The sequence below is a fragment of the Monocercomonoides exilis genome, assembly GCF_001643675.1.
Source record: "Monocercomonoides exilis strain PA203 chromosome Unknown scaffold44-821271, whole genome shotgun sequence".
Classification (NCBI taxonomy): Eukaryota; Preaxostyla; order Oxymonadida; family Polymastigidae; genus Monocercomonoides; species Monocercomonoides exilis.
Window position 1 is genome coordinate 78,613 of NW_027150589.1, and position 19,401 is coordinate 98,013.

Below are 19,401 nucleotides of genomic sequence, written 5' to 3' on the forward strand. Positions count from 1 at the left end.
GAATTGATCAAAAAGTAGATGATAAACAATTCTTTCCCATGAATTAATGGAATAACGAACATTTTTAAGAAATCATCTTCAACAAATAAATAGTATACGTGACTCGAAAAACTAAATCCTTGTGTTTTGCATCATTCCGCTTCTTATCGACTGAACAATCAAAAATCAAACTTTCTTATTCAACAGAAATCCTGGCTTGAATATTTTTTTCATTTTTAATAAGACAATACAAAATTAAACATAGTAATTGATATGTATTTTTATTAATGAAATATCATTAAATGAAAAAATAGGAATAAAATAATCAATTAATTATCTCCATTAACATCCAAAAAAATTTAAAACTCCCTTCTGATTCAATCATTTTTAACTGGTGTCTAACAAGTTAAATCGAATATCTCAAATGAAATGCTAATTTTTCGTGGAAAAAACAGTTCAAACGATAAATGGAACTTTTTAACTTTTTTGTACAATTTTCGAAATCACTAGTTTCTGAAATTTAAATACATTTGAAACGTCTTTTTAAAAGATTATTTTTCGTATTTTTATTTTATCTTTCATTTATAGAATTTTTATTAAAAATGTTTTTGAATAGAATAAATAATAATTATCAATAAAACTTCCCATTCTAAACCCACAACTTTAAACAGAAATTACTAAATCAAATTTTAATGTATTCACTCCGGCGAACATCCAGGTCATGCGCTTCTTGTAGATTTTTGGATAAATCCAAAATCTATCGCAAAGCTTTCTGGAATAAAAAAGAAGTGAAGAAATTCTTGTTCCAGTCGAATGACCCGATAGAAATAATGTTGCCACTTTTCATGACTTCATTTGTTATATCGAATTTCATTACCAGAACTTATAAGTTAGGTAAATTTTAAAAAATGGCTTCTTCTCTTCTTATCCTCCTTTCTCGAAAGTTAATAAATGGTTGAGATCTAAAAACTCAAACCATAAGTAAAGAAACGTTTTTAAAAATTATCCATTACCATTTCAACTAGCCGGAAATTTTGATCAACAATTTGTCATTATTAATCTTCATTTCATGGATGAGTTGTTCATTTATTGAATAAAAACATTGTTCCATCAGTTAAACAACATTCAGCAATCTTTATCTTATCCATATTTTTATGAAATACTCTCATTTCTTGTTCTAATCTCGCATCAATTAATAGTATTTATTAATAAACAAAATTCATAGGTTTTTTTATAAACATTTAATTTATCACTTCAATGATTAATTCTAATTCACAATTTCTACCAAAAAGAAAAAAAACTTTATGATAAAATAATCATATCATTCTTTGAATGGATGAATAAATGAAAATAACGAGAATTGATAAGACACTCAAACTGTCATTATCGAAAAAATATTTCAGATTTAAATAACTACTAAAACAATCTTTTCCTCTTCGCAAAACCAAGTTATTTACTTAGCAGCACGCTTTTCCTTGATGGCGGCTTGAGCAGCAGCAATACGAGCAACAGGAACACGGAATGGAGAGCATGAAACATAGTTCAAGCCAACACGGTGGCAGAATTCAACAGATGAAGGCTCACCTCCATGTTCACCGCAGATACCGCATTTCAGGTTGGGCTTTGTTGTTCTTCCTTTTGTAACAGACATCTTGATCAATTCACCAACACCATTTTGATCAAGAACCTGGAATGGATCTTTTTCGTAGATTCCTTTCTCCAAGTACAATGGGATGAATTTTCCTGCATCATCACGAGAATATCCAAGAGTTGTCTGAGTAAGATCGTTTGTTCCGAATGAGAAGAAGTCAGCATATTGAGCGATGTCATCAGCACGGATGCATGCACGTGGCAATTCCATCATCACACCAACAGTGTATGGAACACGTTCAATGGTGAGTTTGTGTTCTTCAAGAACCTTGTTTGCAACACCAACAGCCAATTCACGCAGCATTTTCATTTCTTCCATATGTGCAAGAACTGGAATCATGATTTCAACACCTTTGAAGTTGAAGTCAGCTCTTGATTCAACAACTTCGCAAGCAGCTTCCATGATAGCACGAACCTGCATGCGGCTGATTTCTGGGTAGACAACACCAAGACGGCATCCACGGAATCCAAGCATTGGGTTGGTTTCGTGCATGTTTGTGCACAAAACTTTAATTTTCTCAACTGATACGCCCATTTCTTTTGACATCTCTTCCATTTCTGCTGGTGTTTGCGGCAAGAATTCATGCAGTGGTGGGTCAAGAAGACGAATGTTCACTGGAAGTCCTTCGTTGACTGTGAACAAATCTTTGAAGTCTCCCTTCTGGAGTGGAAGAAGCTTGGCCAAAGCGACCTCACGTCCTTGAACGTTTTCTGACAAGATCATTTCACGAACCGCACGGATTCTTGTTCCCTGGAAGAACATGTGTTCAGTTCTTGCTAGACCAATACCTTCAGCACCAAATTCACGAGCTTTCTTGGCATCTCTTTCAGTCTCAGCATTTGTTCTTACACCAAGTCTCTTGAATTCGTTAGCCCAGTTGAGGATTGTTTCGAAGTTCCCTGAAACTTCAGCATCCTTAACTTGGACTTTTCCAGCATAAACTTGACCGGTTGATCCATCAAGTGTGAAGAAATCTGAAGGTCCAAATTTCTTGGATCCAACTGAAATTGTCTTTGTAGCTGCATCAATATGGAGGTCACCGCATCCGCAGACGCAGCATTTTCCCATACCACGAGCAACAACAGCAGCATGGCTATAAATGAAAAATGAAAAAAAATAATGATATTAAATAAAAAATATTGAGATTTTTGAAAATAACAAAAAATTGAAAAAATTAACGGATGTCTCAGTCCCTGTTGAGCTTGAAAAAACATTCCACATGATTTATTTCAGTAAGGAACGTTTTAGGTTTGCATCTTGTAACACCCATGTTTTCAAAAATATACTTTTCTTTCTTTTTCTCAATAATACCATATTCTTATATTATCACAAATATCAAACCTTGTCATTCCACCACGAGCAGTGACAATACCCTTGGCCAAGTTCATTCCTTCAATATCATCTGGGCATGTTTCCTCACGGCACAACAGGACGTCTTTCTCGCCTGCTGAAACGCGTTCTTTCACTTCTTCAGCTGTGAATGCCAATTTTCCAATGGCAGCACCAGGTGAAGCTGGAAGACCCTTTGCCAACACTTCGAATTTCTTCTTGTCCTCAGCATCAAGTTGTGGGAAGAGAAGTTGTGTGACGCTGTTTGGTTCAATGCGCATGATGGCATCTTCCTTTGTGATCAGTCCTTCCTTCACCATTTCGACTGCAATGCGAACAGCTGCAGCTGCAGTACGTTTTCCAGATCTGCATTGGAGCATGAACAATTTTCCTTCCTCGACTGTGAATTCCAAATCTTGCATATCCTTGAAGTGTTCCTCGAGTTTGTGGAACACATCCATGAGTTGCTTGTATGTATCTGGAAGTTCTTTCTCCATGACGCTGATTGGATGAGGAGTACGAATACCAGCAACGACATCTTCTCCCTGAGCGTTAAGAAGATATTCACCATAAGCAACATTTTCACCAGTTGATGGGTTGCGAGTGAATCCAACACCAGTTCCGGAAGTCTCTCCTGTATTTCCGAAGACCATCATCTGAACATTCACAGCTGTTCCAATAAGTCCACGGATATCGTTCAATTTACGATATGCAATTGCACGTGGGTTCATCCATGATGAGAACACAGCATCAATGGCCATACGCAATTGTTTCTTTGGATCAGTTGGGAATTCTCCTCTTTCCTTTTGAATGAGAGCGCGGTATGCAACAATGACTTCATCGAGTTCTTCGGTGGTAAGATCTGTGTCGAGCTTTTTCCCGTGCTTGTTTTTGATTGTGTTCAATTCTTTTTCGAATTTGTCATGTTCAATTTCCATGACAACATTTCCAAACATTTGCATGAAACGACGATAAGAATCAGCAGCAAAACGAGGATTGTTTGTTTTCTTTGCGAGTCCAGCGCGGGTGTCATCGTTAAGTCCAAGATTGAGGACTGTGTCCATCATACCGGGCATGGAAACAGCTGCACCTGAACGAACAGACACAAGAAGAGGGTTCTCAGGATCACCGAATTTCTTTCCTGATGATTTCTCCAACTTGATCAAGTGCTCGTCAATCTGCTTAACAACATCTTCTGGAAGATCCTTTCCATATTTGCATGTTTCAGTTGTAATTGTGAAACCATATGGCACAGGCAATCCAATCTTGCTCATTACTGCAAGACCATATCCTTTTCCTCCAAGAATCTCTTTGGAAGGCTAAAGAGTTAGAATTTCGATAAATCAAAATTTTTGACAGAACGAAGTTACATTTAAAATGAAAGCAACGTTTAACATAAAAAAGACAACGATCATTAATTATAAAGAATAATCTATATGACAAACATTAGGATGCTCATCAAACATAAAGACATAGCGTGTCATCTTCTCTTCGATCTAACTTCAGAAAAATCCGAAGTCAAATGCGGAATTTATGAGTGAGAACAAATAAATATATTAAGTGTCGATCATCTCAAAAGAACTTCAATTTTCTTTTAGAATTATTCAATTATACAAATATTTGATGACGAATAAAAGATGAAGAGTTGCAGTAGAATTTTGGATTTCAAAAATTTTATGACATCTTCGCCATTTTATGAAAGAATAATTTGTGTGACAAATGTTTAGTCTTTTTGTTTTTATTAAAGAAGATAGCGTTTTTTAATGCATTTTTCATAACGTCTCAACTTAGGAATATAGAATCGAAAGTTAAAAAGAATGTTAAAACTCTTGTATGCTATGGATTGGGGAAAATATCTTTTGATCATGATGCGCAATGGCAAATGGCATTTTCACTGATTATAAAAGATCTTTTTCCAAATGTGTGTGTTCTGTAGTTTGTATGGCTGGTGAAATTTCTAATATTTGATACGAACTTAGGCTTTACCTTTATTTTTTGATCCTATGTGCGAGCACGAAGATGAAGAAATTGCATTTAATTTAGGATTTCACATTCTTTCTTCAAATTTAGGAGGACGTCTACCTTTGGGTAATTTATCTCACACAGATATCATAAAAAAGTGGGTCAAATCTGTTCATTCAAAAGATTCTGATTCTTTTTTGCCGGAACAAGACGATGGTAAAGCAAAACAGCCGAAGTCATATCCTTCAACATCTGGCGTAACATTATTTTTTATGCCGCACTGTGGTCAGGCTATCTTTTGTAGAGTTCTCTTATCTCATCTTTTTCAGACCTGTTGTCATTCAAAGCCTGAAGATTCAAAAGCTGCAACATTTCAGTCATTGTTCGATCCACAACTTGAACAATGTGCGATAATAGGAAATTCGATACGATTTCATTCAGAATTTATTGGGTCGGGGCGCAAAGCATCTAAAAAGCGCTGTCTTCTCTCTGTTTTGTATTCGAGCTTCATTCAGCCGCGCCTTGTTTCTGAGCCAATTCCGCTACTGTGTGACATAAAGCCGAGTAATCCATTGGAGCATAGGGAATCAGAGATTGGAGCATCCACTTCAGTTCCAAAGTCAGATTCGATTCTTCACGAAAAAGATGCTATTTTATCTTCAGCTGCGACAATACTACAGCCTCAGATTGGAAAAGACGGGTTGCTGTTATCAACTTCTCCAGCAATGGAAACTTATTCTTCTTCCTCCTCTTCTTCTTCTTCCTCCTCTTCTTCTCCTTCCTCCTCCTCCTCTTCTTCTTCTTCTTCTTCTTCATTAGCATCCACTTCGAGCGAGTCTTCCTCCTCTTCTCTGTCAGACATTTCACCTTCACTCATTCCACAATCGCTCAAATACAATCCATTTTCGTTCGATTCTCATCAATGCTCTGAAAAGCTCTTTCCGAAAGAGGCAGGAAATGCCTTTTCTCAGCTTTTCCTGCATCTTTTCCAAACTCCGCGGACGACTGACGGAAGTTCGGGTGTTTGTGCTCCAAGCGACGCACAAAAAGATTGTTGCAAAGGAAAAGAAAAGAAGAGAAGGAAAAGAATGTCAAATCTTATCGTTCCAATGAAAGATGAAATTCTTTTGGATGATTCGATTCAACTGGAGCAGTTTTCTGGTGAATCAATTTTGGAAAAAATTGCATTTTCACCAGAAGAGAATGGAATGTCTTTTCCGATCTGTCCTTTATGCAGCCAGCAAAATGATTCGGATCAGCCGTTTGGCGAAGATCTCAATGAAGTTAATCTATGTTCAAAAAGTTGTTCATCAAAACAAGCGAAGAAGCGAAATGATGCGGATGATGGATGGTCAATTGCGGGTGAATGTATTAAAAAAGGAAGGAAAAGAAAATGAAAGAGGATTTTTTTTCAATTGGGACGAAATTTTGAGCTTTCTGAATTTTGTTCCATTCTACTCCAACAAATATTTTTCTCAAATTTTAAATTTATCCACTTTCTTTTAAGACGTGGTAATGAAAGACTTATTATGATAAGGTTGGAGAAATTTTTTGGAACAAATTGTTATTTTTTTTCATAAATGAAAGAATTTTTCCCCAATTAACTTCAAATAAAAAAAAATTAATTCATTGTTTTTATATTGGTTTTTACGATCAAAAATTAATAAAAAGCAAAATGGAGGAATCTGAAGAATATATTTGGGTAGTGGACAATGGATCCTCAAGTATTTTATTATTTTTGTATTTCAATGGAAGTGCATTAAATTTTCATTTCCTTAAAGGCGGTAATTTTTTACAACAAACTTTACCTGGTTTAATGCCGCAATGTAGTTCCATACAACTAGCTATTTTAACCACAATAATGGCATGCTTTTTTTTGATATTTGGAATCCCAATTCTTGTCACATCTGTTGGAGTTTGTGAGCGTTTATCGAATTTCATTATTTTTTCATTTTATTTTGCGACTATTCTTTCAGGTTCGAGAAGTTGTAATTCCCTACAAAGGAGGAAGCTTATCAAATATTATTAATATTTCTTTTCCTCTGGAAAATCAATTAAAATCACCTATTTACGTTTTCTATCGATTGAATAATTTTTATCAAAACCACAGAAGATTTGTAACTTCACGAAATTACGAACAATTATTCGGAAATGAAATAACATCTTCTGACAAAGAAGTTTGCGATTATAGGCTGAAAGAGAATCAGGAAGTTTTTGAACAACCATTTTGTGGGATTGCGTATTCGATTTTGTTCAATGATTCGATTTCATTATATGAAAATATCGATGATCATTATACTCCTGTTAATATTATTCGAAATGATTTGGTTTTTTCTTCTGATAAGGTTAGTTTTTTTGAGTGCTTATTCTTTCAGAAGTTAACTTTTTTAATTTTTTTTTACATTTTTATCTAAAAAAAGACTTTATACAAAGCCGTAGGATCAGAAAATGCAATAAGTTGGATGAAGCCAGCAGCGCTTCCAACTTTTCGGAAGCCTATTGGAAAAATTGAAGAATCTTTAAATCCAGGAAAATATATGATACAAATATCAAACAGTTAGTATTTTTTGCTTTTTTTGTGCATTATTGAAATTAAATTTGTGTTGTTTATTATTTGCATACTCGAAATTAAGATTACAACATCACATTAGAAGGAAAGGATATTATTCTTTCTAATAACACTTGGCTTGGAAAGAAAAATACAGCATTAGGTTTGCAGAACATTACTTATGGTGATTGATTTAATGATGTTTTAAACTATATTTCGTTGATTTTTATTTTCTTTGATTATAATCGATTTTTTATACTTAATGATAATTTATGAATGAAATTGATAAAATATGTGATGTTATTCTAATTCTGTTTAAAAATTTTTTATCCAATTATGATACTATTCTGCTGCTTTATCCAATGAAATGTTTTGACATTATTGCAATATATATATATATATATATTTGGCAAAATTGATTTCAGGTGTTGTATATCTTGTCCTTGCATTCGTTTTAGCAATATGTTCGATTTTTTTATTTATCATGCATTTTATCGAGAAACGAAAAGACTAATTAAATGAAAATGTCATATCACATCAACTCATTTCAGTATTATTTACATTTCATTTTTTGAAATTAATTTGTAATTTATTCAATTCATCAAAGTAAGTTGATTTTCCAGTTTAATTTTTTATTTTCATCTTATTTCTTTATTATGTTTAATTCCATATTCCTGCAAAAATTATCTTATAAATTATTTGAATAAGAGAGAGATAAATTTTTTTGATAAAATTGAGGAAATTTAAAAATTTTTGAAGAAGTGGGCTGCGATATATTTCTTCAGGCGATTTCGAAAAAAATATTTTAACGATAAATGTGCTTTTCTCTTTCAAATATTCTTATGAAATATACAAATTAATTGTTATTTCAAAATTTTTCCTTTTGACAATTTTGGAAGCAAAGTGTCACGAATGACGATTATTTTTGAAAATACGGTGTTTCAAGAAGAATACTCGAAAAGAAAGTTCGTTCTTGAGCTTTAATAAAAGAACAATGAAACGAAGAAGTTCATGGGTGAATATTTTTGAAATCATGTTTTTTGCTCAAAATTTTCGGTTTTTCAATTTTTTTTCAATAACAACAAATGAACGCTGAAAAGTGAACAGGCATATTCAAGAGTCAATCATTTTTATTTCAGCTTTAACATTTCTTTTTGATGATATGGGTGATTCTTTTTGAAAAGTCGCAAATGTATAATTTTCAAATAAATCAAAAATTTCATATTTTGATCAAATTTCGGTTCATGTTCATTCAACTTCACAGGAATGTGTTAAATGGCATTGTCAAAATATGTCCTCCACTTTGGTGAGGTTACATGAGTAGGAACAGAAATTTGATCGAGATATGAAATTTTTGATTAATTTGAAAATTTAACTTTTGCGACTTTTCAAATAGAATTACCCACATGAACAAATATTCTTGTTCTTCAGTTGCACTTTTATCAACTCAAACCCTAAAATATTAACATTTTGAAGATCACATAATTGAAAAACATCAAAAAATACTTAACAAAGAAATAATAAGAGCTATTTACAATATGTTAAGCAGTTTATAAACATATTATTAATTCATCATTTTTTTGATTTTCATAGAAAAATATATTTATTATGGGTTATGTCCACCTATTGGGAAAGTACCCAAGACTTCACTTCAGCTTTATTTGTGTACAGAAATAAATAATTTTTCAAATCTCGGAGAAACTCAAAAACCAATTTCTCCGAGAATTCAAATATCATTTTTTCTGAGCACAAATGAAGCTTATTTGAAAGATTTGTATATCAAATGAGTTTGTATTAACGAGATATATTTTGAGGAAAATTGTCAGAATTATTCCTCTTGCGGTTATTGAGATATCGATCTTGTCCGGTATTTTGTGCGATGCCCCGTATTTTATGCGATATCTGTTGTATTATTATGTAAGATAGCTAACATAATTTATGTGATAATAGTCAAACTTTGATTGGTACCTATTTTTTTTATTGGTACCTATAAATTTCCGGTTTTTTAAGCATTTGCAAATAAAGAAAAATAAACAAAAACTTATTAACTATTTCTATTTACTATTTCGGTGAATATTTTTTATCTTTATCAATATACAATAAACATGTTGAAATTTTTATTTTGCAAATGCTTAAAAAACCAGAAATTTATAGGTACCAATAAAAAAAATTGGTACCAATCAAAGTTTGACCCTAATCACACAAATTATGTTTGCTATCTTGTATGAAAGCTTTCAATATTTTCAAATTAGTGAGCTTTTATATCCTCACATTTGTATATTTGTTATTTTATTATTTTATTTAATTATTCAATATTCTATTTTGACTTTTCTCATTTATTTTGCTTACTTTTGAATGAAATTTGAAGCCTTTTTACTGCTGTCTGATTTTGAGTTGTTTTGCTTTGCATGCCTCTTCGATATTTATTCGCGAACGGTTGATTGTTTGTGTTCATCCTCCGGTTTCTTTTTTCATATTTTATTTTATTTTATTCAACTTTTGTTTTTTCAGTCTTTGCCGAGAACAATCCATCATTTTTGGTTGGCTCTCGCTTTCTCCAAGTTTCAAGTTTATGTTTTTAAATCGCCTTTTTCTCATTTTTATTTTTGAATTACAAAAACAACAATAATAAAAGAAAAAAAGAAAATATGATGTGCATTTGTTTTGAAAGCTTGAAAAAGAAGAGAGAGTGAGTGAAAGGAGCTTTCATCGGTTTCTTCAAAATTGCTTTGCGTGCCTATCAATTTGTCAAGACATTGAAGTGAAAACTGGCCCAGCTCAGCAACAATATTGTGCGTCCCCAACAAACATTTATTGTTGGCTCATTCAAATCGGAGTTGAATCAGATTGAGACAAAAGAAAGATTACCAATAATAAAGTGAAGTTTGAAGTTGAAAAATGAAAGGAATAAGAGCTCAAAAGTTATATCAATGAAGAGAAGAATGAAATTCTTGCTTGTCTGCTTTGCCTCTTTCTCTTCCCAATCAGAAAATTCAAATGAAATTTTGCCTGTTCCTTCGATTCGATTTCAAAACCTTCCATTCCTGTGAATGAAGAAGAGGATGATGAAGATGACTCAAAAAGCAATGAAGACGAAGTTGATGATTTTTCCTATTTCTTCTTTCCTCTTCTCAGCAGTTCAATGGAAAAAGGAAACAGCTTGAATTCTCATAGATCAGCCAGATAATCATTCCCTTTGCATCATTTCTGATACAGCATATGATGATGAAGAAGGTTGTGCAAGAAGGAGGATGATGATATTTGAGATGCGTTTGAAGAAGAAATGAAATACTTTTCATTTAAATCATTTCTTTATTGCATCTTTGAATAAGTTGATGAGTGAACATAAATCCATTTCCTCTTCCAAAACGATGCTGATGTTCGATGATTCATAAAAGTTCGAAGGAATTGTTCAATGACATCTTCTTCCATTCTTTGCTTTCACCATCATCATTGCAGTTTGTTCTTTTCCTTTTCAATCCCTTTTCAATCAAAAAACAGACTTCAACCTGATTTTTCTTCTCCATTTCCCATTTTAATCTTTTTCCTCAAAAGAAATTCTCCCTGTAAACAGAATGCATCATTCATTTCTCTAATGACTTTCATATTCCTATCATATGAAAAAATAAAAATAATAAAAAGTATTTTCAAGAAAAAAGTCGAATAAAACAGAGTTTGTCGCATACCAATTGCAAACAATATCCCTTCCTGCAACCCCTTTGCCTCAACAAAAAAATGTCCATTTTCACTCATTCCATTTTTTATCCTTTTTCCCTTGAACTGAAATTCCATCTCTTTCTGTGAGAAAAACACATCAAAAACCCAATCCAAATGCTCATATAACCTTGTTCCATGTATCCCTTCTCTTTTGCCAAAAGTGTCCATTTCAGCCAATCGAGGCAAAAACAATCATTTCTTTCAAAACATCGAAAAACTCTTCAAATAAAAACAACACAAATAATCCACCAAAAGACATACATTAATATGTGATGCAGAACCACAAAACTTCCATCATTCGCACCTCTTCCAATCACTGTGAAATCAATCTCCACAACATTCATTTCTTTCCCAATTGCCTTTTCTTATGAAAATTCAGCCATCAAAATTATATGCTCTAAATCATGTGTTGTTCCATCCCAGAGGCAGATATCGCTGGACGGAGAATGACGGCTGAAATATCAGAACATCAACAAAAATGGATGAATCATTCACTATTATTTATCGGATCATAAATAAATGTTGAAAAACAAACAAAGGAGAATATTTATTTTCATATAATAATACAATATTTATCAAAAGTTGAATGATATTTTTTTTGTTGAAGTGCCCATATTAGTCTGCGATAGAAAAAAGAAAAGAAAGCAGTTTGAGAGGCATGGTATTGGGGCTGTCAGGAATATTATATTGTGTGTGGATAATTAGTGTGGGGTGCGTGTGCAAGGGTGCTGCAAGTGATGGAGCAGGATTTGTTGAGGAATCAGGGAAAGAAGGAGAATTGGATTATTCTGAAGGCACATGGTCAGAGAAGGCTCAAAACAACAAAATTGGAGATGACAATTTATTTGACGCACATGTTGAAGGAAAAGAAGGTGGGGTGGGAGAGACCTGGAAAGAAGATAAAATGACTAAGAAATGCACAAAACAATGGAATGAGAGAAGTGGAGAGATTGGGAAAGTTGAAAAATGGGGTTTTTGTGATGAGTGGAAAATGTGGGGAAAGGAGGGTGTGTGTGGTGGGAGTGGGGTTGAGGGAAGTGTTGTTGCGGTCAATTCATCAATTCAACTGAATTCATTGGGATTGAGGGAAATGGGTGGGGAGAGTGTGCTCAGGGCATCGGATGGAAGTTCTGTTGAGGTGAGTGGATGTGTGATTGGAGTTGAGAGAGAGACACCCCCCTTTGATTTTTGTGGGAGCTGTGGATTGTTCACCAACATTTCCCTCAGATCATCTTCAACTTCAACTTCAATCTCGACTGAACAGATATTCCCTCCACTTTTCTCTTCAAAAGCAATGGAAGGAGAGATTTCAGAGAAATGCCACATTTCTATTTGTTCTTCCCATTTCTCATCATTTTGTGTGTCTTCAGCCCCATTCATCTCATCGCACTTTGTGTGTCTTTCCCAATTAGAATTCTTCAACATCTCTTCAAATCCATCGAAAACAACACATCTGGGTGAAAGGCTGAGCCAAATATCATTTCTGATGAGTGGGTGTGAGTTTGAGTCGGTGGGGGATGTGTATGATGGGGGCATTGTACCCTCGCTGAACAGCCCCTCGTCATCCTTGGCTGCCTCGAACACCTCTTTTGTCGGGTGCTATCGCTCTCAGAATGTTGTAATCAGTGGGAGTGAAGGAGATTTGTCGAAACCAGGGAGACATGAGATAACCGACGATGGGGCAAATTCATTCACTTGGTGTGTGTGGAATGGCTCAAAAACTACTGGAACAAACATTCATTTTTCATATGGAGATTCAAATGGAGGGGCAATTTTCATGTATGACTTGTCATCAGGAACACTTTCAGTGAAATTTTGTTCGTTCAATGACTGCTATGCGCATCATGGCGGTGGAGGAATTATATGCTATTGGATTAATTCAGTCAAGATTGTGAACAGCTCGTTCAATGCATGCACCGTAAAAAGTGCTGTTGGAGGAGGAATATGTATCAAGTCTATTTCGTCATGTATCAGGGTCAGTGGTTGCGAGTTCCAGAACTGTAAGGCATATAGTTATGGAGGTGGTCTTTATCTTGATGATTTTAATGTTTCTGGATCTTCATGTATTGGAACAGAAAGTGGAGAAGGGGAAAGTGCATGTGTGTTTGACTGTTTTATCACTTCGTGCTCTCTAACATATAGAAGGGGTGGAGGAATGTATTGTGAAAGTGTTCCGGCTGCATTCAAAATGAGGAGCCTCCAATTTATTTCGTGCTCTGCAGCATCATATGGTGGAGGATTTGATCTTGAACCATCTCAATCAACAGCTCCAACCAACAACATTTATTGCTATTTCTTCTTCTTCCACGATTGCAGTTGCAGTAATTCCACTCCATATGGTCACGATGTGTATTTTCAAGACAATTTCAATCTCTTTTCATCGAATAACCCGTTCTACGAATCATACACAACGAATACAAATGATAAGAGAGTGTGCCGTTATTATAATGGTCAATATATAGAAAAGAAGGATTGGCTAAAGAAAGGGGTTCTTAATCGATTTGTAGCAGTGAGTGGAGGAAATGCAGAAGAGTTGTGTGGATTGGATGAGTCAAGTGCATGCAGAACAATTGGTGTTGCAATCAATAATAGCTTGACTCAATTGATCTTATCAATCATATTGATTGAAGGGAATCACACAAGCGAGACAGCAACAATTGATATTGGAACAAAAAAGATTTCTATTTTTGGGAGAGGGAAGACAGCGAGCGTGATTGGGACGAATTCTCTTTCTTCGACCTCGACAACACTGTTTAGCGTATCTTCTGGTCAACTGGAGGTGGAGCATGTGGGGATCGATCACAACGCGACAAGAAGCTCATCGCCGAGTGTGTTTGTGGTGCCTGTGGGGAGTGGGACTCTTTCTCTGGAGGATGTGGCGATCTCATCAAGCGTTAATGGAGAGAGTGGAATATCAGCATCGATATTTGTGATGGCTCTGTCGCAATTGAGGATGAGTGATGTTGAGATAAAAAACATGAAAATGAGTCAACCACTATTTTCTGAACCATCATCAGGAGAATCAGTATCTGGAGAGAGTTTGCTTGGGAATGTGACAATTCGAAATGTGAATCGGACAGGAGGAGATGGTGTTGTAATATCAAAGAGTGTGAAGGGAGGAGAGACATTTGTGGTGTGGAACACAACAACGGAAGGATGCGAATGCGAGAACGGGAATGGAGGGGGGATAAAAGTTGAGTTGGAAGATACAACAAGCAAAGTTAGAATTGGAACGTCAACGGCTCAAAGTGGAGGAACAACAACATTTAATCAGTGCAAATGCAACGGATGTGGAGGAGGGGTGATGATGCACCTGGCTGATGCAATTGCGTTGTTTGAGTTGTCAGATACTCTTGTATTTGACGGAAATGAGGCAGAATATGGAAAGAACGTGTTCATTTCTGCGTCTGATCTGAACAAGACCGTGACAAACGACTCATTCAAGTTTGATTATTCCTCAATGAAAGATGACAAAACTTTGTTTGTTGGAAGTGATAACTTTCATTCGAACAAAGATTTATTCATGTTTTTGATTCCATACAGCTCATTTGAGATATTTATCTCATCGAATGGATTTGATGTTGCACGTTGTGGAAGTGAGGAAGAGCCTTGCTTCACGATGTGGAAAGGGATGGAAAACATGAAACAGGAGGTTGGAAATAAAACAATTCAGATTGAAGGATCAACCATTATTAGAGATTTATTCAATGTGTCCAATTATCAGATCAAAAAATCTTCATCGATGGGAGAAGAGAATGTGAAATCAATATTGAATTTTGAAAAGGCAATTGGAAGTCAGCTGGAATATTTCATGGAAAATGATATTCATCTTGAATTGACAAATATCCAGCTCCGATTAACATCGGGATTCGACAACTCAGCCAAAACGATTATTTCAAGCAGAGCTGGTGAGTTGGTGATAACTGGATGTTCATTCCATTCAGAAGCAGGAGTGAACGATGGATTTGATTGTGTATTTGTGGATGTGATTGGAGGCAATGTGGAAGTGAATGATTTGTCGATGGAATCGTGCAATGTTGGAAACAGTATATTTTCCATTCACGATGCTGGAATTACTTGTCAATTGAAGAATGTTCGAGTAAAATTGTTGAATGAAAGCAGAGGATGCATTTTGTCAATCAAGAAATCTGAACCAGGATTGAAGATAAATGTAGGAACAAATATTGAAATTGATAATTCATCATTTTCAGGAGTGAAGAGAAGTGACAATGGAGCGAGCATTTTGGAATCAAAGAGTGAGAAAAAGATTTGTTTGGTTGTGAATTCGAGCAACATCACAGAAGACAAGGCAGAATTGAGTGAAAAAGGAGGGGCAATATTCTTCACATTGGGTGCATCAGGATCGATGAAGATGATTAAGTCCGAAGTCAGTCAATGCAGCTGCACCAATGGGAAAGGAGGAGGGGTGTATCTGGCAACAAAGGAAAGAGGAGAATTGAATTTCACATTTGTGGGAATGAAATTCAGTTCAAACACAGCAAGAGTGGGGAATGACATTTTCATTGAATGTTTCAACATCACATCGCAGATCAATGAAATACAGTTTCGGTTTGATTTTCGAGAAGGCAGCTTCACTCAATTCAATGCGATATTTGGAAGAGATTTGTGCAATAACACAGATGATACAGATCTGATTGATTTTTTGATGACCCATCGAGGTGATACAATCATTGTGAGCAGCTTGAATGGATCAAATGATAAACAGTGTGGAACAAACACACTTCCATGTGATTCAATTGATCAAGGATTGATTCATCTAACTTCAGAGCTGATAAGTCAAATACTCATTGTTGAAGAAAGTGTGATTGGAAGAGAAATAGAACTGAAAGAGATGAGTCTGAGTTCGAAGAGCAGAGAAATGTGCAAAGTTGAAGTGAAATCAAACATTGAAAAAACAAAGGATGCATTGGTGATAACAACAGGAACAGTCTCATTTGTGAGAGTGAATTTTGTGTTTGATTCAAATTTCATCTCTTCACATAAATCATTTATATCACCAGAGGGAGGGATTCTTGAAATTATGAATTGTTCATTTGAATCTAAACAATCGAATGAAGAAGGAAATACAGAATATGCAAACATTCCATTTCACATTATCAACATGGAAAAAGGAGAATTACAACTAATGGAATGCAAAGTGAAACGTCTAATACTTCAAGAATCTTCAATATATCTATCATCATCACTTCCATCAGTGATTTATTTGTTTGAGATCAGCAATTCAACAATAAAAACTTCTCTGATAGATATTAATGAATGTGGGCAATTAAACATGGAAAAGTTTCATTCAGAAAATATCACAGTTGAAGAAAATGAAGATTCATTGATATCTTGCTTGGCAATGAAAAAGACAATTCAATTGGCAAATTGCACTATAGGTGGAGTCAGTTCAAAGACCAAAAAAGGGAAATTGATGAAAGTGGAGAATTGTTTGGATGTTTCAATGGACAATTGCGCTTTTGATGGGAGTTCAAAGGAAAGAAATGAACAGAATTCAAAAACAGAAGAAGAGATGTGCAGGTGGAAAGGTTCTCTTGTGGATGTTGTGAAGAGTTCTGTGATGATGAAAGACACGACAATAGCCAATTCACCAAAAGGTGGAATAACAATGAGTGGAGGAAATGTGAATATTGAGAAAGGAGAGTTTATGAACAACAATCCTTTCATTGAAAAATATCCATCATTGAGAAAAAACATCATCTGTTCAGATTTTGGAACATTGAATGTGATGAGTTTGAAAGGAGGAGATGGATTGAAGGATAACACATCACTTTGGATGTTGAATGAAGGGTGCAGTTTTGAAGGGATTGCTTCAGAGAGAGATTCATCATTCTTCATTCCCGTGTTGGAGAGTGTGGAAGCAAAAGAATCAACAGATAGAATGAAACTGACATTCAAAGGATTGCTTCTTATTCCATGCAACTTGTCATTCTCAGTTGTGAAGAGGAAGGGAGAAGAGAAAAAAATTGAAAAACATGATTTTGATTCAAATGGATTCTTATCGGAAAGAGAAGTTGAAGGGAGTGTGGGAAAAGATCTCATTAGCAGTTGTGGAGATGAAATTGAGGTGTGTGTGTTTATTTTATTTGGGAATGCAGAATCTCTTTCATCAACAAATTCATTCATTCTGAAGAATGCCAGTGAAGCAAAGGAAAATGGAAATGAAAGAATTGTTGAAGGAGGAAAAGAAGGGAAATCATATTGGTTATTGATTGTCGTTGTGTTGGTCGTGATATTATTGGTTGTACTGATTGTTTCTATTGTTCTGGCTGTTCGATGGAGAAAGGCAAAGAAAGAGAACAAAGATTTGAGAGAAATTGTGAATGACAACATCAGAAAGGATCCGAAGGCGTTTGAGATGGTGACGATGGAGATGTCACCAGAGGCGCAGTGGAGGAGAGAAGGGATGAATAATGAAGAGAATGCAAAGAAGAGGGTGTATGAAAAGAAGATGGTGCATTCAGAGTCAGAAGAGTATTTGTTGGCTGAGAGTGGATCGACAGAATATATTCTTGGAAGGGATTCAGGCAAGATTCCTGAATGGGCACTGGAGAAAGAAGAGGAGGAAGAGATGAGGAAGAGAACACCATCACCTTCAATCTCATCCACAGACACAAACACAACATTTGTGAGGATGGACGATCTGTGTCCGACCACCTCATCGATATCGAATCTGGTAGATGCGGTGGCTTGCTCGTCTCCTCATGAGAAGCTGATTGTGGATCTGAGTGATTCATTGTTCATGCTGCTGCACGGAAGGAATAAAACAAAGGAGATGGCGATAGGCACATTGAAGGAGAGGGAGCAAACTGCTGCCCAGATCCTGTTCTGGGTGGCGAATCTGGCGCTCCACTCGTTTGATGAAATGGAAGTTCCGCTTTCCTCTCTTTCCAATCTGAGTCCGCACATTGTGCTGTTCTCAGAACACATGGTTATTTGTATTGTGATGCACTCCGACTGCTCGTCAGATGATGACTCGGATTCATCATCGATCTCATCATCAACAGTTGTGACATCTGCCAGTGATGAAGATGATGAAGATGATGATGATAGTGACTCTCTGCCCTCATCAGCGTTTGAGGATGAAGATGATTACAAAAAAGAGTGTTTGAGGTGGAAGGCACCAGAGCTGCAGATGAACAGGAAGATGGGAGCAACAAAGGAATCAGTGGCATTCTCGATTGGGATGATGCTGTGGGAGTGCTTGACACTGGAGATTCCGTTTGGAGAGTATGAGGCAGCGATTGCAGGAGACAAGATCGTGAATGGAGAGAGGCCGAGGATGGGAGATGAGGAGTCGAGTCTCGAAGAGGTGGTGAAGGGGTGTCTGTTGGCAGAGGCATCAGAAAGACCATCGCTGCCGAGTCTGAAGAGAGAGTTTATTCAGCATTTTCCAGCAGGCGCTGCCATGATAACGATGTCAGATGCGATCGATGTGACGTGCATGAGATCGAGCCAATATACGATCAACAAAAGCGGAAAGATTATCATTTTGGAAGCAAAGAGTGAATGTGAAAATATTGAAGAATGATTTCTCATTTCATTCATCAATTCAAAGTCATAAAGGTGAATGAAAAGATTTTTTGTGAAAAAGTTTGTTGAAGAGAGATTATTTGAAAGAAGTCTGGAAATCATTGTTTTTGCGTTTCATTTTATTTTTTGATATTGTTAAATTATATGTTAATTTTATTTTTCACACACATATTCACCACTTGTTTGTAATTTGTTTGTATAATTTCACTGAATTCAGTCACTCACCAGAACAACTGTTTTTATTTGTCTTTTTTCTATTTTCAAGTTTTTGTGATTGTATTTCCCTTTCTGATTGTTAACAGACATGAATATTTATTTTCTGTTGTTTCTCATTATTGTTTTGATTGATTTACCAACACCTTTTTCGAATGTTTTGATAAATGGAGTTTTTGTTGAATCACCATTCTTATTTTTCGATTGTTAATCCGATATGTATTTGCAGACATCTTCTTGTGTAACTCAAACCATTTTCGTTATTTTTCCTTCCAACTTTTCAATATTGTATTAAACTTTTTCGATATTGAATAATTTTTGGTGTATTTGTAATTTTTCAATTTTGATGAAAATAATTTTATGTTTAAAAATTATTCTTCATAACTTCATTATTCAAGCTGTGTTGGGTAAATGCAGAAAATAGGGGTACCAAAGTTTTTTCATTGTT

The 19,401-nt window shown here is 35.3% G+C and overlaps 5 protein-coding genes across 5 annotated transcripts; 3 read left to right on the top strand and 2 right to left on the bottom strand.

Moving 5' to 3' along the window:
* Window positions 1–1,279: 1,279 nt before the first annotated feature.
* MONOS_3132 (pyruvate phosphate dikinase 2 (PPDK2)) lies at window positions 1,280–4,473 on the bottom strand. The gene is made up of 3 exons (XM_067873110.1): window positions 4,405–4,473; window positions 2,972–4,278; window positions 1,280–2,723 (listed from the first exon to the last, which is right to left on the bottom strand). Exons 1-3 carry the CDS (start codon window positions 4,441–4,443, stop codon window positions 1,433–1,435), a joined length of 2,637 nt encoding a protein of 878 aa, XP_067721863.1. The 5' UTR covers window positions 4,444–4,473; the 3' UTR covers window positions 1,280–1,432.
* A 55-nt stretch (window positions 4,474–4,528) lies between these two features.
* On the top strand, window positions 4,529–6,557 carry MONOS_3133 (uncharacterized protein). Its single transcript, XM_067873111.1, has 3 exons — window positions 4,529–4,669; window positions 4,714–4,880; window positions 4,939–6,557. The coding sequence occupies exons 1-3, from the start codon at window positions 4,597–4,599 to the stop codon at window positions 6,316–6,318; spliced, it is 1,620 nt and encodes a 539-aa protein (XP_067721864.1). The 5' UTR covers window positions 4,529–4,596; the 3' UTR covers window positions 6,319–6,557.
* A 13-nt stretch (window positions 6,558–6,570) lies between these two features.
* Window positions 6,571–8,171, top strand: MONOS_3134 (putative cell cycle control protein). Its single transcript, XM_067873112.1, has 6 exons — window positions 6,571–6,645; window positions 6,703–6,836; window positions 6,898–7,266; window positions 7,342–7,477; window positions 7,555–7,632; window positions 7,895–8,171. The coding sequence occupies exons 1-6, from the start codon at window positions 6,597–6,599 to the stop codon at window positions 7,981–7,983; spliced, it is 855 nt and encodes a 284-aa protein (XP_067721865.1). The 5' UTR covers window positions 6,571–6,596; the 3' UTR covers window positions 7,984–8,171.
* Window positions 8,172–11,230: 3,059 nt separating this feature from the next.
* Window positions 11,231–11,530, bottom strand: MONOS_3135 (uncharacterized protein; the record flags this gene model as incomplete). The annotated part of the gene is made up of 2 exons (XM_067873113.1): window positions 11,231–11,384; window positions 11,448–11,530. The coding sequence occupies 2 exons, from the start codon at window positions 11,528–11,530 to the stop codon at window positions 11,231–11,233; spliced, it is 237 nt and encodes a 78-aa protein (XP_067721866.1).
* A 314-nt stretch (window positions 11,531–11,844) lies between these two features.
* MONOS_3136 (uncharacterized protein) lies at window positions 11,845–18,738 on the top strand (the record flags this gene model as incomplete). Its single annotated transcript, XM_067873114.1, has 1 exon — window positions 11,845–18,738. One exon carries the CDS (start codon window positions 11,845–11,847, stop codon window positions 18,736–18,738), a length of 6,894 nt encoding a protein of 2,297 aa, XP_067721867.1.
* Between the last annotated feature and the right edge of the window lie 663 nt (window positions 18,739–19,401).

What these genes read in the sequence shown, in the direction of transcription:
- MONOS_3132 (XM_067873110.1), bottom strand. Translation starts at nt 4,443, where the DNA reads ATGACACGCTATGTCTTTATGTTTGATGAGCATCCTAAT. An exon ending in TGTTTGATGAGCATCCTAAT is followed by an intron (nt 4,279 to 4,404) that starts GTTTGTCATATA and finishes CTAACTCTTTAG; the next exon opens with CCTTCCAAAGAGATTCTTGG. An exon ending in GCTCGTGGTGGAATGACAAG is followed by an intron (nt 2,724 to 2,971) that starts GTTTGATATTTG and finishes TTTCATTTATAG; the next exon opens with CCATGCTGCTGTTGTTGCTC.
- MONOS_3133 (XM_067873111.1), top strand. Translation starts at nt 4,597, where the DNA reads ATGAAGAGTTGCAGTAGAATTTTGGATTTCAAAAATTTTATGACATCT. An exon ending in ATTTTATGAAAGAATAATTT is followed by an intron (nt 4,670 to 4,713) that starts GTGTGACAAATG and finishes TAAAGAAGATAG; the next exon opens with CGTTTTTTAATGCATTTTTC. An exon ending in TAAAAGATCTTTTTCCAAAT is followed by an intron (nt 4,881 to 4,938) that starts GTGTGTGTTCTG and finishes ATACGAACTTAG; the next exon opens with GCTTTACCTTTATTTTTTGA.
- MONOS_3134 (XM_067873112.1), top strand. Translation starts at nt 6,597, where the DNA reads ATGGAGGAATCTGAAGAATATATTTGGGTAGTGGACAATGGATCCTCA. An exon ending in AGTGGACAATGGATCCTCAA is followed by an intron (nt 6,646 to 6,702) that starts GTATTTTATTAT and finishes ATTTCCTTAAAG; the next exon opens with GCGGTAATTTTTTACAACAA. An exon ending in TATGATACAAATATCAAACA is followed by an intron (nt 7,478 to 7,554) that starts GTTAGTATTTTT and finishes CTCGAAATTAAG; the next exon opens with ATTACAACATCACATTAGAA.